This window comes from Pleurodeles waltl, chromosome 6 (genome assembly GCF_031143425.1).
Source record: "Pleurodeles waltl isolate 20211129_DDA chromosome 6, aPleWal1.hap1.20221129, whole genome shotgun sequence".
In the NCBI taxonomy this organism is placed as follows: Eukaryota; Metazoa; Chordata; class Amphibia; order Caudata; family Salamandridae; genus Pleurodeles; species Pleurodeles waltl.
The window spans coordinates 1,258,830,232-1,258,845,356 of NC_090445.1; the positions used below are offsets into that span (position 1 = coordinate 1,258,830,232).

At 43.0% G+C, this 15,125-nt stretch overlaps 1 protein-coding gene across 2 annotated transcripts in view; it reads right to left on the bottom strand.

Annotated features, from left to right (window-relative positions):
• Positions 1-524: 524 nt before the first annotated feature.
• Positions 525-15,125, bottom strand: part of UNC5B (unc-5 netrin receptor B) — a 409,451-nt gene continuing 394,850 nt past the window's right edge. For both annotated transcript variants that reach the window (XM_069240569.1, XM_069240568.1), the window contains 2 exons: positions 8,960-9,138; positions 525-3,354 (listed from right to left, as the gene is read on the bottom strand). In XM_069240569.1, the coding sequence (XP_069096670.1) occupies positions 3,189-3,354; positions 8,960-9,138 (345 nt within the window). In that variant the 3' untranslated portion in view covers positions 525-3,188. The remainder of the gene's footprint in view (positions 3,355-8,959; positions 9,139-15,125) is intronic.

Consider the following 15,125-nt stretch of genomic DNA (forward strand, 5'->3'; position numbering starts at 1 on the left):
AGCAGTGTCTCATAGACATTACCAAATGCGCCAATTCACCACAGAAATATCTTGCAGTGTTCTAATAGGAGATCCATGTTGTCACCCTGAAAACTGGCTTGTTACTTCAGTTAGAAGTGAGTGTTCTCCTTTCTTATGCCAGTGAAAAATCTTCCAACAATCAGCCCAGTCTCAGCACACTTATATAGTGACAGTACACACTGAGGCCAATTTGGTCATTTTCCTTCATTATCCTGAGGGTAAATTATCATTTAAGAAGATATGGGCACAAAGTGAATTCATCCTAGTGCAACACCAATAGTAAAGTGTGTGCTACTTCAACAAACGGCTCCTAAATTAGTCCGAGAAAACATATTGTTGCATTGTATTCAATAGTTGTAGCTATCATTTTACAGACTCGCATGTTTTGGTTGGCAGACTTGTTCTGTTTTTGGTTGTGGTAATGTTTTTCATTAATGCAGAAATGGTTTTCACAATGTGGGATGTATGAAACACAATTCTCCATGCCAGGATCTTTTTTGTTTGGTGCTCCTCAAGGTTGCCTGTATTTGTTTGTATGCATAGTTTGGTTTATGTACTGCTTGCTGCAAGATTTATCCCTGATATTATCCTCGCACTGATTCAAACCCCAGTTCCAAAGAGGATTTTTGCTATGGTGAAATAATGATGAAAGATATGTGAACATTTGATAGATCTTTATTTTAATGAGAAATATATTCAGCGGTGCCACTTAACATACTGCCGCTGCACATTGCCTGGAAGGGATAAGCAAGAGGGGGTCATATGGTGCCAGGCCTCATTAAAACCTTCTCTCTGACTTTCAGACAATATTATTTCTAGTTTAGTTTGCCAAGTATGTTCTGTCAACAAATACTGGAGCTTACCTTTGTTATTATTTTGTCTTTTTTTAAAATATCAGCCAGGAAATTGTACAATTTGCTGGCTTGTAAACCATATGGATATAAGATCCTCCTTGGATTTCATAACAAAAAGCAATTCCTGTGCCACCTTGGTTGTTTTCAAAACTTTTTCATTGGTTCTCTTTTTATTGTGTCCCGGCATTAAAGAGCAGATAAGTGTACCAGAAGCAGCCAGTGAACATGGAAGCTTGACTATCTTTCAGTCATGCAAATGCAGGATTTTTACACCGATTGACTATCAGGACTTCTACTCTTCTGCCTTTTTTGGGCACAGATGGTGGAAGAGTGCATTGCGAAAATCCTGATTTAGGTCACACCTTCTACTAAGTTACAGGACTTCAGTTTTCTACTACTGCTACTAAGGTATTTGACAGGATATGAAAAATCCGAAGCAATTCTCCTTGACAGTACAAAGGAAGGGGAAAGGGGAGATCTACTGAACTGATTTATTTTCATGTGTATTTCCCTGTTACATAATTCTGATCTAACTGGAAAGTCTGTTATCAGATTAAATGAATTGTGTCCATTCGTATTTGTCTCCTGATTTGTGTATAGACCTGACAGTAGTGAGCTGCTGACTCAATTGGTTATGTTACATTCAGAAATTGGTAAACTTTTATGAAGCAGAACAACCATTTTATCTATTCCTCTAAGCCACTGCTAGTTTAGGGGCCTGAAAGAACGACTTCTTATATGTATGAAAAACGTGGGCCATTAGTGGACTACACCAACTTTTCTTTGAAGTTACTCCTAACACTTTAAAGAACACACTCTCTTTCTGGTTTATCGAAATGCACCATTAATATTGCTCCTACATGCCTTTGAAAGAACGAGGTTTGCCTGGAAATGGCGGCATTCTGCACATCCTTGTAAAGACAGCAACCCACCACTGAGTGATAAAGTCACTAGACCCTTTTCCACTGAGGCTAATATGCACCTGAAATGCCCCTTGATGTCACTGTTAAAACTACAATAGTTGATCCTGAAGTTCTCAGGGAGGATTCTTGTTTGTTTTTTGAGATGTGAATTTCATCTACAAATAGCATATGGAGAAGTAGTTGCTATAGGCATGTGACAATTGGATGCTAGGTTATCCCATCGCACAGGTGACATGTTTTGTCACACAGGACCACCGTTAAGAGTAAAAAAGAAGTGATGTGGTGATGTAAGGATAACACAATGAGTCCTTGCAAAGGGAGATCAGAAGCAGTATTCTTAACATCCTGAAGACGATCCTACAGAAAGATGCCAAAATTAGATACATCACTGAGGCCAACAATTGATTAACCCTTTATGACTCCTGGGTAATTTCTATAAGTTTCAGCAGCTGGCCTGTTCACTGGGTCTGATCTCTCGACTTCACTGGTATTGCAATCAATTGCAAGAATTTCCCTGAGTGTAAATATGGGAGTTTGAACGGGATACACATCAAAAGCTTCCAACAAACCAAAAAAATGAAAATGACCCAGATAACTTAATGTTCCTATTCACTGTCGCCAGATATAAGCAAATAGGTATCTTCATAGGAGACCCAGGGCTTGTAAACATTTTTTTTATACTTTTTAGTTTAAAGTAGGAATCTTGTCTACAAAAAGTTTTAACACAAAGTGCACACTGTCTCTCGCGCTTTCTCACTTGGAAACACATGCACGAGCATGTGTTTACACGCTGTCGCACCCGCAAACATGAAAAAACATGGACTCATCCAAAGATTTGGATAATAAATTAACTTGCGTTTCCTAAGAAACCGTTTTGCCCTAATTAGCCTCACCAGGCCCGGGCAGGATAACAGCAGTCTGTTTGGATTGTACTTGACCTTTTGAAGGTTGTTAAGCTGACAAAGACCACAAAGGCAGGACGAAAATGAACAGGAACTGAAGAAACGCCAAGCTACTGTCTGAAGCCCTAGTTGCTTAGCCTAGCGGAAAAGAGTAGATTGGGTTCATCATAGGATGCTGTCAAGGTTACAAAAGAAGCCTTCTCCTTGAGTCCGGCTCGAGGATGTAAGGGTAGAGGTGGAATCCATTAGACATATAGATGGCTTGTAAACGGGGTATGATGATTTCTAAGGCTGACCGTGGCTGAAAATTCAGAAGTTGGGGAGACTCCCCTATGCTTTCATGGTTAGCTACAGCACTCGGCGTCACCCGTTACAGTAAGGGTGTTGAATGTCAAACTCTTGGGTTAAAACAAAAACCAGGGTGCCTTCTCTTCCACTTCTACCACCCTTTCATTGTCTGCCAAATATCCATTGAATAGTTTGACTCATCAGCAGTCTCCATCTGTGGCCATAACAAGCATCATCTCACTCTTGCCCATCTCCTCCAAGGCACTCGCCAGGGCATTGAGGTCACCATCATCCAGGTGCAAGGCTTCCCATAAGTCCAGGATCACCCCAGTTGGACTGGCTTTGGTGGCAAAATAGTTTAGGTACCTGGAACGAAGACAAACACATGAAGTGTATGGTTTGATATGGTCTCACAGAAGTAATACATACTTATGAAAGTACCTAAACAGTTCAGATCTTGCATTTCAACGATATACATTTTGTTAAAGTATAATCATTTAGCTTAATTATATGCATTCATGCAAAATGAAGAAAGTAATAAAAATAGGGTGCTCGAATATTCACAGGGAAAACAGACAGGGTTGAAGAGGCAGAATTTGAAGTGAAAAAATGGCATGTGCTACTATTTTATTGAGAAAACATACCCTAAAACAGAGTTCACGATTGGGGAAGAAGGAAGGTGGCAACTTTGGGGGAATATTATCCTACTAGAACACTTTATCCTACTAGAACACTTTGGATGTGCACACGTTTTAATACACTCAAATTTGAAATTCTTACTGTTCGTAGAAATTCTAAATGTGTACTGATTTGCAGAGCATTAACATTGAAGGTATGTTTGAATTAAATGCTAATTTGTATTTCTTGCCCTGTAATTTGCACATAATGCAAGTCAATTAGATTCCGATCTCTTGGTATTTGCAATGTTTAAAGAAAACCAATGGCATAGGCTCAAATGTGCATTTGAATACAAACTTCAAGGGTGATGGTGGTTGTGAATCTGATTGAAGTGAACTGTGAATATTTTTCCCATTACTGTTGTGAGTGGCTTTTTTAGTAATTAGTGTTTACACACGATTCGAAATCCTGTTATTGCGAAACAGAGAAAAACAAAATATGTTCTTCCGTGTTTCCGTGTTATGATACTACAAGGAGGGAGTTATATCCCTGGACTTCCCCTGTCACTTCAGAGTCTCCAGAGCACTGAGCAATGCAGGAAAATCTGGATTTACAATCTACACAGTCCGCTGCCTCATCTGATTTTCACAGGTCCAAAGTGTAGGAAGGTAGCCTCTTTCTAGCCTTGTTACCCCCACTTTTGGCCTGTTTGTGAGTATATGTCAAGGTGTTTTTACTGTCTCACTGGGATCCTGCTAGCCAGGGCCCAGTGCTCATAGTAAAAACCCTATGTTGTCAGTGTGTTTGATATGTGTCACTGGGATCCTGCTAGCCAGGACCCCAGTGCTCATAAGTTTGTGGCCTATATGTGTTCCCTGTGTGGTGCCTAACTGTATCACTGAGGCTCTGCTAACCAGTACCTCAGTGTTTATGCTCTCTCTGCTTTCTAAATTTGTCACTGCAGGCTAGTGACTAATTTTACCAATTCTTATTGGCACACTGGTACACCCATATAATTCCCTTGTATATGGTACTTAGGTACCCAGGGTATTGGGGTTCCAGGAGATCCCTATGGGCTGCAGCATTTCTTTTGCCACCCATAGGGAGCTCAGACAATTCTTACACAGGCCTGCCACTGCAGCCTGAGTGAAATAACGTCCACATTATTTCACAGCCATTTTTCACTGCACATAAGTAACTTATAAGTCACCTATATGTCTAACCCTCACTTGGTGAAGGTTAGGTGCCAAGTTACTTAGTGTGTGGGCACCCTGGTACTAGCCAAGGTGCCCCCACATCGTTCAGGGCAAATTCCCCGAACTTTGTGAGTGCGGGAACACCATTACAAGAGTGCACTATACATACCTATGTATAGCGTCACAATGGTAACTCCGAACATGGCTATGTAACATGTCTAAGGTCATGGAACTGTCACCCCAATACCATTCTGGTATTGGGGAGACAAATCCATGATCCCCCGGGTCTCTAGCACAGAACCCGGGTACTGCCAAACTGCCTTTCCGGGGTTTCCACTGCTGCTGCTGCCAATTCGTCAGACAGGATTCTGCCCTCCTGGGGTCTTGGCAGCCCCGGCCCAGGAAGGCAGAACAAAGGATTTCCTCTGAGAGAGGGTGTTACACCCTCTCCCTTTGGAAATAGGTGTGAAGAGCTGGGGAGGAGTAGCCTCCCCCAGCCTCTGGAAATGCTTTGATGGGCACAGATGGTGCCCATCTCTGCATAAGCCAGTCTACACCGGTTCAGGGATCCCCCAGCCCTGCTCTGGCGCGAAACTGGACAAAGGAAAGGGGAATGACCACTCCCCTGAGCAGTACCTTCCCTTCCAGGGGAGGTGCCCAGAGCTCCTCCAATGTGTCCCAGACTTCTGCCATCTTGGATTAAGAGGTGTTGGGGGCACACTGGACTGCTCTGAGTGGCCAGTGCCAGAAGGTGACGTCAGAGACCCCCCTCTGATAGGCTCTTACCTCTCTTTGTAGCCAAACCTCCTTTCTTGTTAGCCAAACCTCCTTTTCTGGCTATGTAGGGTCTCTCCTCTGGGGTTTTCATCAGATAACGAATGCAGGAGCTCACCAGAGTTCCTCTGCACTTCCCTCTTCGACTTCTGCCAAGGATCGACCGCTGACTGCTCCAGGACGCCTGCAAAACTGCAACAAAGTAGCAAGACGACTACCAGCAACATTGTAGCGCCTCATCCTGACGTCTTTCTCGACTGTTTCCTAGTGGTGCATGCTCTGAGGGCTGATTGCCTTCACCGTGCACTGGAAGCCAAGAAGAAATCTCCCGTGGGTCGACGGAATCTTCTCCCTGCTCACGCAAGCACCAAAAGACTGCATCACCGGTCCTCTGGGTCCCCTCGTATCCTGACGAGTGTGGCCCCTGGAACACAGGAGCTGGATCCAAGTGACCCCCACAGTCCTGTGATCCTTCAGTCCAAGTTTGGTGGAGGTAAGTCCTTGTCTCCCCACGCCAGACTGCAAACCTGTGTACTACGTGATTTGCAGCTGCTCCGGCTTCTGTGCACTTCTCCAAGGATTCCTTTGTGCACAGCCTAGCCTGGGTCCCCAGCACTCCGTCCTGCAGTGCTCAACCTGCTGAGTTGGACTCCAACGTCGTGGGACCCTCCTTTTGTTACTCCAGTTTCACAAATCTTCTAAGTGCCTGCTTCGGTACTTCTGCAGGTGCTGCCTGCTTGTGCGGGGGCTCTCTGAGTTGCTGAGCGCCCCCTCTGTCTCCTGCTCCAAGGGGCGACATCCTGGTCCTTCCTGGTCCCCAGAAGCACCCAAAAACCTCTACCACGACCCTTGCAGCTAGAAGGGCTTGTTTGTGGTATTTATGCGTGGAAACACATCTGCAACATCCAGCACGCCATGGGACATCTTCCATCCAAAGGAGAAGTTCCTAGCCCTTTTCGTTGTTGCAGAATCTTCGGTTTCTTCCACCCGGAGGCAGCCGTTTTGCACCTTCATCCGGGGTTTCCTGGGCTCCTGCCCCCCTGGACACTATCGTGACTCTTGGACTTGGTCCCCTTGCCTTGCAGGTCCTCACATCCAGGAATCCATCTTCAGTGTTTTGCTGGTGCTTGTGGTTCTTGCAGAATACCCCTATCACGACTATTGTGTCTTTCTGGGGTACTAGGGTAACTTTACTCCTACTTTTCAGGGTCTTGGGGTGGGTTATCTTGGGCACCCGGACTGTCTTACAGTCCCAGCGACCCTCTACATGCTCCCATAGGTCTGGGGTCCATTCGTGATTCGCATTCCACTTTTGGAGTATATGCTTTGTGTTGCCCCAGACCTATGTTCACCTATTGCATCCTCTTGTGATTCTACATTGTTTGCACTACTTTTCTTACTGTTACTTACCTGTTTTGGGTTTGTGTACATATAACTTGTGTATATTGCTTACCTTCTAACTGAGGATACTCGCTGAGATACTTCTGGCATATTGTCATAAAAATAAAGTACCTTTATTTTTTAGTAACTCTGAGTATTGTGTTTTCTTATGATATTGTGCTATATGATATAAGTGGTATAGTAGGAGCTTTGCATGTCTCCTAGTTCAGCCTAAGCTGCTTTGCCATAGCTACCTTCTATCAGCCTAAGCTGCTAGAAACACCTCTATTCTACTTATAAGGGATAACTCGACCTGGCACAGGGTGTAAATACCACAAGGTACCCACTATAAGCCAGGCCAGCCTCCTACACAAAGGAAATGAGGAATGCCATGGCTCTCTGACCCCACCATCTGATGTCTTCCCTGTCAGCAGCGAGTCTGACCACAACCCAAGGTCCATTTCAAGAAACATGTTAACAGGGGAAGGTTGAAATGGAGGGTAGTGGGGGACTCTGCCAGGAAGTCAAGTATTTCATTTTAGATATTTAAGTGGGGAAAGGGATGGTTAAACATTAGATGGCAGAATAGAATTCCAGGTATATTTGAGTAAATGGAAGGTTCACCAAGATTGGTAGGAGAGAGTGTTAGGATGCAGATAGAGTTATTCTTTTTTAAGGAGGGAGGGGTGGCCAGATGGTGATTATGGTGGTTTGGTATGCACAAGGTAAGTATTGTTTGTAAAGTACAAGTATAGTAGGGGTGTCGGAGTTGCTGACTTTATGTTAGCCATGGCTTTCCACATGTATCTTTTCTCTGCACATATGATCCACTGAATAAGTACTATTGAAATTCTTTACACAGATCTTTACAACATTATGGCCTTCTAATTTGAATGCAACTCACTCAAACAGGCGTAGTTCAAGTAACATTATGTTATCTAAATGCACCACAACAATGACGTATATTGACAGCCTAGGGGTGTATGGCTGTAAAGACATAAATAATTATATAAACAATTTGGGAAGCCAGTGGGGATCGGTTTGGTAAGGTAAGGATTTTGGAAGGAATGAAGGGAAGTGGCTGCCTACACTGCTAACTTCGTAACCTAATGACACTGTAGGGCACTGAGCTTCTTTTCTGCTCCGTGGAAGAAAAATAAATAAAATATAAAATTTACAGGATACGAAACTCTTGGTTTTGTAATAGAAGTAGGGTTTTGCATTTTACTTTTGCGATATGTAAAAACGTAGCTGTTATTCAGATTTTAAGTGTGTGTAACGCAAATGTGTACAAACTGTTTAATGGAGAGTGTTAAATTGTGTGCTATTCCCACCGCAATCACAACCTGTTTTCTGTAATGTGCCTGCCCTGGTCTCTGCAAATTATACTGTTTCTTGTGCAGCACCTTGCATCTGATATATTCCTGCAACAATAATTTTGTGCAGCGCTTGGAATCTGATATATTCTTGCAACAATAAAATATTCTCTGTGGTGTGGTGCTCATGTCAGAATCACATCAAATACTGAAAAAAGGGTAAGAGTCTACATGAAAACTAGAAGTTCTGGAATACAGAGTGTGATTAGGGAGAGCGCTTGTAAAGTCTCTAAGATAGATCAGAGAGTGCTACACTGGGCTCTGGCATCTTTAATGTCTGAACTCTCCTTACAACATCCTCTCTGCAGTCAGTGATAATGGCCGGGTGGGGTTGACTGCCAGAAAGAGTTCAGTACCTAAAATTAGTGCAGTAATAGCTGCAAGTGCTGACCAGTTGCTGCTAATTTCGAAGCCTGAGATACAAAACTGGCTGCACTTCAAGTCAGAGGCACGCTTGCAATAATCATAAATCAGGCTGCGATGGAGATAATTGCAGGTTGTTATCTATCAGAAGATGATGCTCAGACCACCGATTGTTGCTAAAATGTTTGCTGCTTCCACGCACTTGTCTTTATGTAACAGTCTGACAGGAACGGATGCACGAGGGGGAGAAGGAATGTTTCTCACCTATCCATGTTGAGTTTCTGAGCAAGGAGGCGCCAGTCGTTCCCTCTGGAGTTGGGGGCATCAAGGCTGTTGCAGATCTTCTGCCGGATGGATAGGGGAATCTTAAAGGCATAGGGACCCAACTGAGTTGTTACTGCATTCGCCGGGTGCATGCAGTAAGAATCTGACGATTTGGCGTTCTGTTAAAAGAAATACAACAAATATGCTTTTGTGAACCCCACGAAATTAGGTTTAGTTTCTTTACACATTAATTTCAGATATAAGAGGGCTTTTAATCTGAGACCTGAGTATGGCTGAGAATTTTTTGTGAATGTTTTATATTTTGTAACCTGAATTGAAGATAAATCCAACGATGTTTATTGCTTTTGTTTGCTACGTTATTCAGTGGCTTTACAATTGCCAGTTGCAGGTACATGCTCTTTCGCAGGCCATAAGCTTTTCTTGCGTCTTTACTTAATCAAAAAGTCAAAATGCTGTCTCTTTCATTCTGTCAGTGTTCTCTCACAGTTTTTAACAAAGACTTTGGAGCAATTAATGGGAGTCACTGCCACCCAACGTACTGGCTCTGAATGACAAAAAAATAACCATTCAATAATTATTATGGGAATAAAGGGGACAATTTCAAAATGGGCCTCAACTGCAAACTAAAAATCAGATCCTACACGGAAGTGCAACAGTTAGTGTCAAGGTAGCACCCAGTATTTATTTTTGAAAAACAACATGCCCCTGACGAGAAGGAAGAGTTCTCCCTGCACGTCAGGGACATCTTATTTTTCCCTCCCTAAAATGCTATGCCTTGCACAGCAGGATATATCAGCATCAGATCGCCCTCCCTAAAAGGACAGAGCTCACATCAATGAGATGTCCCTAGCCCTCTTGCAGATGGATCACCAGCTAAAGTTTTCACAGTGGTCATGCTGGCTTAATGTGTATGTTCCACATCTATCACACTTTAAATAAGCACTCTAGAAATTTGGTGTGGAATTGTTTCTGCCATCGAATTAATTGTCAGTAATTCTCTGCAATTCTCTTAGCATTTGAGGGTGGGAAGGCGTTCACTGTTTAGAATGCAGCAGCAGACTCACTCTATGTGTAGGTATCCCCTATGGTGAGCCTTGGCAAAGCAAAGATAGTTGTGATTCTCTAGATATCAATTTATAGAGAAGTCAACAAAATATGAAATGGTTACTTACAAGTAGGAGTAGTTTTGCAGTCTGAATGCACATGCTTTGCATTATTCCACCTTCTAGGGGTTGTGTCCAGAATTGTCTTCGTTCCTCCTTTGTGTTTTTTTGTTGTGGGAAACATAGACCACCATTTGGTGGTGAGCCCATCCCATGTATGATGTCAAATGGTACCCTGGATGTTCTTGTGCATAGTGGCCATCTTCCAATTCTTTTTTCTGTATCTTGGATTTTTTGTATTGTCTTTTCTGTTCCGGCCTGGTTGCATTACCTCCCATTTGTTGGGAGATGGGTGAGTTGCATGTGAATCTAGAAAACTCTTTAGGATGCAAAACGTCTCCTACTGCTATGTAACCATTTCAGTTTGCAGCATGAATCCTTTTCTGGATTCACATGATTTGCATTAGATTGTGTAGGGGTATCCCCTCTCTTGGCTGGTTGGGATGAAATGAGACAGAATTTTCAAACAGGTGCTGTAGAACCTTTAGTCCCACTTGTGCCTCATTGTTCATTTGAACATCCACACAGTAATGTTTTGTGAATGTGTGTGGGTTTATCTGTGCTACTGCTGTGCAGATTGTTTCCATGGGTATGTTTGTCAGGAACGCTAACGCTCTGCCTTTTTCCCTTGTTAAGTCTGCCTTTGGACATGTGGGTAGCATTATCCCTGTCCCTGAGTCACAAGTTTGTATCCTTTCTACAATCCATCTTGAGATTATTTCCTTTGTTATTGGCGACCCCTTGGTTGCTTTTGTGAAGGATACAAATAACTGGTTTCCCTTTGCTAACTCTATTGTTTCTTACAGATAATATGTTAAAACTCTTCTTACATCCAATGTGTGTGGCGCTCTTTCTATCTGTATATGTGGTTCCTTGAAGAACACTAACAGCTGTATGCTTTGATTAACCTGAAACCTGGTTACTATCTGAGGTTGGAATAGAGGGTTGGTCCTGAGAACCACCTTGTCCTTGTGTCTCTGCAGGTACAGTTCCTGTATTGTAAGTGCTTGCAGTTGCTCACTCTCCACAGTGAAGTGATAGCGATTAGGAATGCAGTCCTGAGTGTGAGTGATTTGAGATCCGCTTTCTGCATAGGTTCAAATAGTTTTGACATCAATTGAGTTAATCCTGTGTTTAAGTTCCACATTGGTGCTGGAACTGATCTTTGATGCCTCTAAAAACCTCTTCAGTACTGGTGAGTTAAAAAAAACTGTCACACAGGTGTCACACAGGTGCCCTTGTTGTATGCTACTATTGCTGCCAGATGAATAGGCAAACCACTGTCCAATAGATGAGTGAGATATGTTGGTACTGTCTCCAGCCTTGTACATACTTCCATTCCCCTGTTATCTGTGCACCAGAGGATGTATCTTTTCCACTTTGCTGCGTAACATGTTCTTATGGTAGGTTTTCTTGCTTTCCTAAGGATTTCCATTGTCCTGGGCATTAGGTGTATATGTTCGAACTCTGTGTATTCAGGTGCAATGCTGCTAGACTGAGTGCTGCTGACTCCAGATGATACACCTTCCCATTCTGCATTGTTAGCAGGACTTTTTGTGCTTTGATCTTAATCAGTTGTCACCTGGACAGCTCTAGTATTTCTAAGTACCATGTCTGTCCGGTCCATTGGGGGACTATTAGAATAAGATTCATCCTTGGTTGTCTGACATTTTCCATTACCTTGTGTATTTAGAGAATCATTGAAAAGGACTAAGCAAATCTCATTGACTGCTTTAGTGACAGGGCATTCCCTTCTGACTGGTGGTGTGAAAACCTGGATGCGAAGTTTTGGCATTTTGTGTTTTCTGCTGTTGAGAACAGATCTACTGTTGGTCTTCCCCAAACCGTGATTATTCCCTGCAGTGTTTACTGTATCAGCTTCTATTGGTGTGATCTGTTTTCCTGTCTGCTTAGGCTGTTCGCCTCCATGTTTTCCTTTCCTGGGAGGTGTACGGTGAAGAGATTGATCTTCTTTCAAATTATCCAATGCCATATCTCTTGTGCTAGTTTGCTTTATGTGTACAACTCTGTGCCTCCCTGTTTGTTCAGGTAGAACATGGTTGTTGTCTTGTCTGTTTGTATTAGAATGGTTTTCTCCATGATTTGTGTTTCGAAGGCCTTCAGGGCTCAAAAACCTGTCTTCATTTCCAGGAAGGAGATGTCTTTCAACACACTGAGTTGTTCCATTGTCCCTGTGTTTTCAAGTTCCCTGTGTGGGCACTCCAACCCTTATGGTATGCATCTGTTGTGATGTCACTGTTGAAGTTGGTGTCTTAAAGTATCTTCCTAAGGTCACCTGTTTTGATTTCCACTATTATGCAATGTTTTGTATTCATGCTGTGACAATGACTAGATCCTTCCAACTCCCAGTGGCTTCTGACCATTTATTGAAGATCCATTCTTGGAAAGGTGGCTTGTGCAGTCTTTCTTGTGCTATGAGTGATATGCATGATTCTAATTAGCTTCATTACTGTCTGTCCTTACTGCCAGAGACTGCCTCTTTTGGTACAGGCAAACCTGTTCTGCAATTGCCTCTATTTTCTTTGGGACAGGGCAGGCTCTTGCTGTCCTTGATTTTAGGGTTGCTCCCAGGAACTCCTTTTCCTGTTCCTGTTGATGCAACATTTTATTGTGGTTTATGGGGATACCCAGCTGTTCTAGAGTTGTGATTACTGTTTGACTGTCTCCTTGACATTTCTGTTTTGTCTTTGCCTTTACTAGACAGTCAGCTGGTTATGAATATAAATGTATTCCTTCCCTTCTTAGGATGCTACTTCAGAAAGGCACTTTATAAAAACGTAAGGTGCTGACTTTATGTCGTATGGTGGCACTGTGAACTGGCAGTGTACTCTGTCTAGTGCAAATCTGAGGTATTTCATGTGTCCTCAATTTATAGGGCTGTGTAGGTAAGCGTCTTTGAGATCTAGAGTAGCCATGTCGTGCCTTTGTCTTAGAAGTGGAGTGACTCCTTGGAGTGTTGCCAGTTTACAATGTTAAGTATGAATGAATTTGTTTAGGAATATGAGGTCTAGATTGGTCTCAGAGATAGGTCTTGTTTTGAAACCAGAAAGCCAGTAATTTCCCTTGCTTCTTTCACTTGAAGGCACTCTCTTGATAGTGTTCTTTTTTAAGATCTATTTGACTTCCTGTCTTAATTGTCTGAGTTCCTCTCCTCAAAATGTTTTTGGTTTCTGTGGTTTTTGAGGTGATTCTTTGGTTAATTCTATGCAGTACCTATGATGTATCACTTTTAAAAACCACTTGTTTGATGTTATTCCTCCCTACTCTCCTTGGAAATGTCTTATTCTGCCTCCCACTGATTGTTATGTGGGATGAGTCATTTACTTAATGTCCTCCCCTCGAGGTGGTTGGCCTCATCCCTTTCATCTCACAGAAAAGGACTGCCTGGCAAGGTGTTGCCACTGCTGGTAAGCTGATTGTTGCATGATCTGATGGTAGCTGCCTTGAGCCTGTTTTTGCTGTTAGCCCTGTGGGAATGGTGTTCTGCCTATTGGCTTTCGGATTGTGCTGCCTCCCTTTCTGAATGAGCCTCTGAACTGTAGGACTCCCATGGCCTTGGCTGTTTCATTGTCCTTCTGCTTTTCTATAAGGAGTCATCAACTGCTTGGCTAGACAGGGTGTTTCTTGTGAATAGCATGTTTATTGTGGATTCCTGCACTTCTGGTTTAAAGACCGTACTCTTAGCCAGGCATGCCTTCTTAATGTGGTAATAGTACACATCTTCCTACTGGTAGTATCCCCTGCATCCAAGGCTGACTTTAGACACATATTTGCTATATTCCGCCCTTCATGCATGATTGCTATGGCCCTCTTCTTGTATTTTTTAGGATGGTGTTGCATGAGGGACTCCATTTCATCCCACTGTTGGTGGCTGAATCAATTTAGCAGTGTGTTTGAGTTCGCAATTCACCACTGAGTTGCGGCCTGCCTCTCCATCATCCTTCCCACCATGTTGAGTAATTTGTTCTCTTTTTTGGGCAAAGGCCCAGTTATTGTGGGAACATTGTTGTGTTTTCTTGCAGTAGAGCCAATTATAGAGTCTGCTGGTGCATTCCTCTATATATATCTTGGATCTTGTTTGGAGGATTTGTATTTCTTCTCAACTCTTGGTGTAACTGCCTTTGCAGTGGCAGATTCTCTAAATGCCTCCTTTCGCTGCTTGAGGATGCTGGACAATATTGGTAGGTAGAGGTTCCCCTTGTAAGCAGGCTTTAAAGTTTCCGTCAGGAATACAAGAATCTACCTCTTCCTTCACCAGTTGTACACCATAGGTGTCAGCAGCTGTTTTGATAAGTCTATTGCACATGGAGAGGTCACCTAGAGGTGAATGCATTGAAGGATAGATGTCTACCCCTTCCTCGGGGGAATCTGTTTACATTTCGATCCATGGCTGTTTGTCAAAGCCTCCAACTCCTTCAGTCTCTTCTGTCTCATAGCACTTCTCTTTGGGCTCTTCCTCCTGTGGCTTCGGTGTTGCGGGAACTTTAAGGCAGACTGATCTTTGTCGACATCGAAGGTCGTCAAAGGTTTAGTCAGGATTTGAAATGCCCTCAAGGATTTGTCAAACTCTTTTTTGCTTTGCAGGAGCACCGCTATCTTGGCCTCTGGTCTTCTCTTCTTCTTTTCGATATCCTGTGCCTTTTTTTTTGGTGTTGAGTGTCAGCAAAGGACTTTTCTTGGGCGTCTATGAATTTGTCAACGTCAAGGATTTTTGTGCCTTCCTTTGAGGCAGAGATTACATACCTCATGGGGGTCTTTGTGAAAACCAGTGGTGGCAGTTTGGGCAAATTATAAAGGGGGTATTTTCCAAGTCCCTTACCTGCCCTCATTATCCAACCACGTGGCTGGCTCTGGCGAGGTCCCTCATCGGAAAGAGGTATGAGAAAAGGGTCCTCTTCTCTTTTGTTCTCTTCCTGGTTTTCAACGACTCTATAGATTTTCTTGAAAAAACCTGATATATC